This window comes from Apteryx rowi, unplaced genomic scaffold, assembly GCF_003343035.1.
Source record: "Apteryx rowi isolate R43461 unplaced genomic scaffold, aptRow1 scaffold_80, whole genome shotgun sequence".
NCBI lineage: Eukaryota > Metazoa > Chordata > Aves > Apterygiformes > Apterygidae > Apteryx > Apteryx rowi.
The window spans coordinates 1,656-8,447 of NW_020451094.1; the positions used below are offsets into that span (position 1 = coordinate 1,656).

Genomic DNA, 6,792 nt, shown 5'->3' on the forward strand with positions numbered 1-6,792 from the left:
ACATTTGCGTCTGATTTTTATTCTTCTGAAGATGCTTATTTGAAAGGAGTGCTCTGCAAAGCCCCTCGCTGCACCTCATCTCAGGGTTTTTAAGAAGTTAGTTGGTATGATGACAGAGGCAGACCCTAGAAAAAGGTCTTTGTTCATTATTTTGCTTTGGGTTTCTGATCATCAGTTTTACGAATAATAAGTGATTCAAAGTTTTTCTTGGCTGTTGGTTGCATAGGGACTCTCCCTATCTTTGGAGGCATGGAAAGTATTGTGGGGATACATAGTTGCTGTCTCTGCCTTATTGCTGATTTTCTGGTCCGAGGACACTCCCTCATGCTGTAGAGTATGTCTATGGTTTGGCTTTCACTCAAGAACTCCTGGGGGGAAGTATTGCTAGAAAAGTGATTCGGGGATTTGAACTGGTGGAAGTTATGTGCGTGACAGAGTAGGTGCAGAGTGCTGGCAGTTTGGTTTGGCCAGGGCTTGGGTGTGGTGTGTGAAAGTGTATATGTTCTTATGTCTGTACTTTCTGTGCATCTTCAGATAAAGTAAAGGGTGTGGATACATTTATTTAGGGAGCTCCATAAATGTGGACGTGGCTTAGGTACCCTTACTATATATGGTGAGTTTTGAGATGTTATATATGACAGTCGTGGAGAAAGGGAATTGGTAACACTTCAAGCCAGTAACTTAATTTTACCGTGTATTTGGTGACTTATTGCTATCGCAAGCCAAAATTAATAATACTGTTTTATAGTAGTGTTCGATATAAATCCGTCCTGCTAACTTTTTGATTTCATTGTACCTGGAGATACAGTGGAGCTTCCAAATTAGTCTGATATTTTATATAACTGGGCAGTGTTTCTTGGTTGTAGTTGTTTTATTTCTTTATGTTTTTTAGGGATTTTCTTCCACGGGGATCTGGAATTGTAACAAGACGGCCATTGGTTTTGCAACTTGTCACTGCCAAAACAGGTAACCTGTCTTTTTTTTTCTATTTCAATGCCTGGATGAAGTCCTGATTTACTTCAGTAGGAGGGGAAAAAAATTCTAGGAAAACTTCAGCAGTGTGAAGAAAGGTGCCACTAGACTGTCTGGAACAAAGGCCCAGTGCTTCAAAACTGTGTGCTTAAGACCGGTTAGTCCTATCTAGGAAAATATTAAAATCTAAATCCTAGAGCACACAGTAAATTTAATTCAAGGTCAAACTTGAAGCAGAGGAGAAACATTATTATGTACAAACTATTTTATAAATAATTTTTGATTTATTCATTTGTTGATGAGCATTACAATTGTATTAGTTAACATACCAAAACTGCTGTATTTTTACTTTCAACTCTTTGCTCCAGCGCACACAGGCTTGGCTCCATGCAGCTTGTTTTCATGACTTATCTTTTTTGGTTGGGCTCATTGCACTAAGTAGAGCAGAAGGTAGACTTGAGAAGAATGAAGCTTCTAAGAACTGTCTGGTCAAAAATAAAAAATACAGCAAGTGTATACGCCTGAGATACTTGAGGTATTGAGACCTTTGTCAGAATTCACTGCTTCATAATCTTGCAAGTGGCACTTACCTGCTGTTGTGTAGTTCGATCCCTTGGCAAATTTAAAAGCAGCTATTGTTTTCCAACATTCTCTTTTTTTTTTTTAAATCATTTCTTAACCAATGTGAACAACAAAATCACTAACATACCACTACACCAATTACATCCAGAACAACATTTAAAAACATATTTACTCTATGAAGTGGTCAGAAATTGAGGAGGAAACAAAATTGAGTCTGCCCGTGGAACTTTAGTCTGTCCCTATGTGCAAGTGTTAATAAATTTTTTTGCGTACGTTCTTTTCTTGAAAAAATCTCATTATTGTTCAGTAGGAAGGTAGACTTCAGTACTTATATCTTCTGCATTCAGTGATGTGTGACCTCCATAGTGTACAAAATCTTTTTTTTTTTTTCTGTGTCAGTACTTGTAAAGCACATTCATAGTGTTACAGGTGGAGAGAAGGAAAAAACTGTGGAATGCAATAGGTCTGTGTGCTCAGCTTAGGAACCTTTGGATCTTAGAGTGTGTAATATGCTTGTACTGCCTTATATATATTAAAAGATCAAGTTTGCTGTAGTTGGAGATACGAATGCTTGCCGTTTCTGCACATCTGGCTTTAGATCTCTGGCAGAGCATGCAGAAATGCATGAATAAATCCTAGCTATGAAGAATCTCCATCTAATTTTCCCAGCAACATGTAAGAGCAGAAGAAAGAAAAGAACCAAATTCTGTGCTGGCATTCTTAGTACAATGACTAAACTGCAAGGACATATGAATTGGTAAACTTATACTCTAATGTCAGGTGGTTAAATACTTCACCCTAGACATCCATCCTAAACTTCTGGCTGATCTCTGTTGCCTTATTTTTAAAATCATCATCGTCCCTTGGTTAAATACCTTCTCTCTCTTATTTTACTATATTCACATTATATCACAAGCTTTTAGGTAGGTCTTTATTTACTGGATGCCATGACATGTTTTGCCTTTGGGAAATGCTGTATATAGTTTGTTTGGAATTAGATGCCAGAGCCTTAGAAAATACAGGCTTTGATTATTTTGTTCCTTTCTTTGTTCCTTTTTCTTTTTTTTGGCGGTGAAATTCCTTTATCTTTTGAGCCACCTTTATCTCTTAAACTAATAATAAAAAAAGAATAAGAAAGTAAAGGGCAACTGTTTAGAGAAGCACAATGTTCTTTTACAGGAAGCAGATGCTGGACTGATTATCAAGTTCATAATTATCTAAAATGTTAGAAATGTAACTAGAGGAGTGTGTGAGGTTCCTGGTACTATAGCAAGGTTAATAGATCTCTAATCCTAGGTTCTTTCTTGACTCTTTCAAGAGTAACTATTTTTAATCTTGCAGTATTCATGGGGGAGGGAGGGGATGCTTTCTATATACTGTAACATATAGGCATACAGAGTTGATTGGTTGATTACAAGATAGTTTTAGCAACGTTTTATAACAGTTGAGTTGAAGATCTTTTGGGAATGTAAATTTGACTGATGAGGGAGGTTAAAGCTTCATTTAACTGTGAGTCACGGCACTGAGGGCTGAAGGTTGACAGCTGAGGCATTTGTACACGCCCAGGTAAGAGAGAGATTATCAGGGGGCTCTCCAACATCTGGAAGGATCTGACACATCTGGGGAAAGAGCTGGACTCTTTCTGTGCTTTGAAAATGAGAATAGGCAAGTAGTAACATGAAACAATTCAGTGCTAAGAAATGTATCTCCTATGGAAAGTGGAATATTTTAATAATTTTGTTTACTTCCTCTTTTTAAAGAATTCTGTACAAATAGTACAAAGCCATTTTGTAGAGACCTTTTGACCTCGTTTAATCACTGTAACAGTTTTTTATGGGAACACAGCTCCTACAACAGCTTTACATGTTTTGCACTTTTACGTCCATGCAAATACCGAACTTTGAAATACTGGAGGCAAAGACAAAGATTTTAATTAAATATTACAACTGACAAGGCAGTCTTCCATAGTTATGACTGTTTTCCTCTCAGTTTGATAATGTCAGGAATTTCTGGTAGCACAGAGTAAGTCAAAACCTGGCTGTTAGAAATGAATTCTCAATCTTTTGGAGGACTCTAACTTGTATCTTGACTATTCTATTTTAACAGCTGCCTTTTGGGGGCTGCCCAGCTGAATTTCAAATGAAATTGTAAATGTGGCCTATATTTAATAAACTACTGTACCGTCTAGAGGAGGAAAAAAATTCTCTGTCTTGTAAATATTTTGAGGCTCCAAGACGGCTCTCTTCTGATGCTGAGATGCATAGTACTCATGACTTGTCCCAAAGTATTTCATTGGGAGTCCTGTAGGTAGGGTCACAGTTTTTCATGCTTGGTCTTCAGCTCATGTTTTCAATTCAGTTGCTTCTCTTCTACTGAGGAAAGACGGCATATATGATATCTCACTGAAAGAGAGAATTGAACCAAATATGCATAAAGTCTTTGTTCTGTGATAAACAGCTCTAAAATGCAGCTTTGTTTCCCACACAAAAATCACAATTAAAAAGAGTTCCTGTCCTACATAAAGTATGGTAAAGAATATAGAAGTACTTTGATGTTCTCCTTTGTGKTCACTGTGTTTGGCCCAGGGCAGTTCCCCAATGTTGGGAACGCTAGTGCCAAGTCTAACAAGAATCTTGCTCCTAGACACCTTCATTATTGCTAGTGACTAAAGAAGTTCAGAGTACAGAATGGTTTACAAGAAAATAGTCCCATCCGGAAGACACAATTCAGTTAGTTTTTTAGAAGGCACAGTTGTGTTAGCTGGCAGACTGTCTGATAGAGAGCTTCAGGTTTTACAAGGCAGGCAAGACAGCTTGGGTAGAATAATTACCACATCTATGTCCTTGGGAAGAATTCCATCTACTCTTTTCCTGGGTGAGAAGTTGGATGTGAGGGTAGTTCATTTTGTGAGAATCTGATGTCCAAAACAGGCAAGAGAAACACCACTGCTCTCAGTATTTGACTGCTGCAGTGAAAGGTACAGGAACTTCACTCCTTCTGACCAGAGAGCGTTTGCTTTAAATGCTACACTGTCCTTATATTTCAGCAGTTACCAATGAGTGTAAAGTGCTGGTCTCATACTTCCTTACTCATAATTCCTTTTCAGGAGGAATAATGCATTCCGTATTCCTGTAGTTGTACTCTTACAAGGATTTTTCCTTGTGTATACTTAGGATGCAAGTGTTGGCACACAGCATGACCTGGGACAGGAGTTTAAAGGACTGCATTAGTGTTCAATAGTTTTGGAGCAATATATCTCACATTCTGTGTAAGGTACATCAGTTTTGTTTTGACTCTTAACCTCCTCTCTGCCAAAATTTGCCAGGGAGCAGAGATTTGTCTTGTGTAATTATGTTTTCTTCAAGGAGAGCTAGTGAGCTGGTGGGTTGTTTTTTTTTTTTTTTTTTTCTTTTCTCTTTTTCCTTTGAAAGGCTATGTTGTAATTTAGATGTTAAAACCCATTTCTCAAATATGTTCAAAGTTTTTGTGTTTCACAACTTTGTGTGTTGTCTAAGTTTCACACTTTTAGTATACTTCTTAGCTTGACAATTCTTTATAATAACGAAAAGAATAAATTTAATAAAATTAAATACATATTTCTTAGGAACTAATTGATACTTTTAAACAGTGCTGCTGAGTAGGCTTTGGGAAGCTAATGACCTAAAACACCTGAGAATGTCTTAAGAAAGTTGCTTTTTTTCTGATTGCTCCTGCCACAGATTCTGTATAACCTTAGGCAGTCTGTTCTTCCTTTTGCTATGCATTTCCTGCCTGTGAAATGGAAATAATTATCCAGATATCTTGATCATGGGTAGTTTTTCTTGATTCTGGTGGTTCTTCAGCAGCAATGACAACAAAAAATGCGCTCTGGTTTTGGGTGAAGCTATTACTGTAGGTCTACTGCTTGTTAAAAATGCTTTTCCTGCTATATTAATACTGCTTATTTAAATGTTAACATATCTTGTCTTTAAAAGGGTATTTTTCCTCATTTTGATAACTGTTTTTTGAAGAATTTCAAATTTGCTTCAAGGCTAGTTCTTACATTGCTGTGCCAAAGAAATGGCAGACTAACAGATTTTAAAAATCATTATCAGGCTGGGCATTTTAGATTAATKATCCATATGTACAATACCCACATTTGTTTCAGTTCTGTTAATTACAACACTAAGTGGAAAGTAAATCACTGTAAGGTTCAGAAAACATTGCGAAATGTTTGCAAATATCGCAGATGCTCTTTTCTATTAAGGTTGCTGAACTTTAATGCAACTATCCTTTATTGTGAGACTACTCCTAATGCATACCCATCTTTTATTGCCATCTGCTGGCAAAAAAAAAAAATCCTCTAACAGAAAATGAAAAATTGATGAAAAGAATTTAAACTGGTTATTTCAGCTAATGCAAATGATCTTAAAGATTTCATTAACAGGAATGCATTCAGAGGCCTTCAAGGACAAAGAAATTAGAAAGATACCACAGTACCAATAATAGGGGACGGACTGGCCACTTTACAGGGAGGAAAGGAAGCTTGTGGCTGGCCTTTTCTGGGTCCCGCTCCCTGGCAGCCACTCATCATTCAGATGATGAGCAGGGATGCTGTGCAGACCGGTGAAAACTGAGGAGGCAGGTACCCCAGAAGCTAAGAGTCACAGTCACCATGGGGAAAAGGTGATAGTGACTGGTGACCCAAATCTGAAACAGCAGGGGACCCATCATCCAATCAGAGCTGATATGCTAGAAGAGGAATAGTGCTGCCAGTCTGAAACCTGAATTTCAGCTGTTACTGTAAGCTTGCAGAGACTCTGTCTTCCTTGCTGCTGTTTGTCTGTGTGTCCTAGCATCAGTGCGTGCAGTGACTGCTGAGGTCTGTCAGCTTGGGTTTGAGGGCTCAGCCGGCTTTCCCATCAGTGCCTTGAAACAGGGCATGGACCTCAGCTCATGCTGGGACAGATAAACCATATCCACAAATACTTGGTTTTACAAGTGGTGTTACCCGGAAGATTTTGTTTCCTTGATCTCAGGTTGATGCTCGTTGATGTGCTGAGGAAATATGGAATCCACTCATGAAAAAGTAAAGTAACTACTATACTTTGTAACTGTTGGCTAGCCTAGGGACAGAATCACAGAATCACAGAATCGCTGAGGTTGGAAGGGACCTCTGGAGATCATCTAGTCCAACCCCCCTGCTCAAGCAGGGTCACCTAGAGCACATTGCACAGGATTGCATCCAGGCGCGTTTTG

At 38.3% G+C, this 6,792-nt stretch overlaps 1 protein-coding gene across 2 annotated transcripts in view; it reads left to right on the top strand.

Annotated features, from left to right (window-relative positions):
- The first annotated feature begins 881 nt into the window (after positions 1 to 881).
- Positions 882 to 6,792, top strand: part of DNM3 (dynamin 3) — a 177,372-nt gene continuing 171,461 nt past the window's right edge. For both annotated transcript variants that reach the window (XM_026089156.1, XM_026089155.1), the window contains exon 1: positions 882 to 966. In XM_026089156.1, the coding sequence (XP_025944941.1) occupies positions 882 to 966 (85 nt within the window). The remainder of the gene's footprint in view (positions 967 to 6,792) is intronic.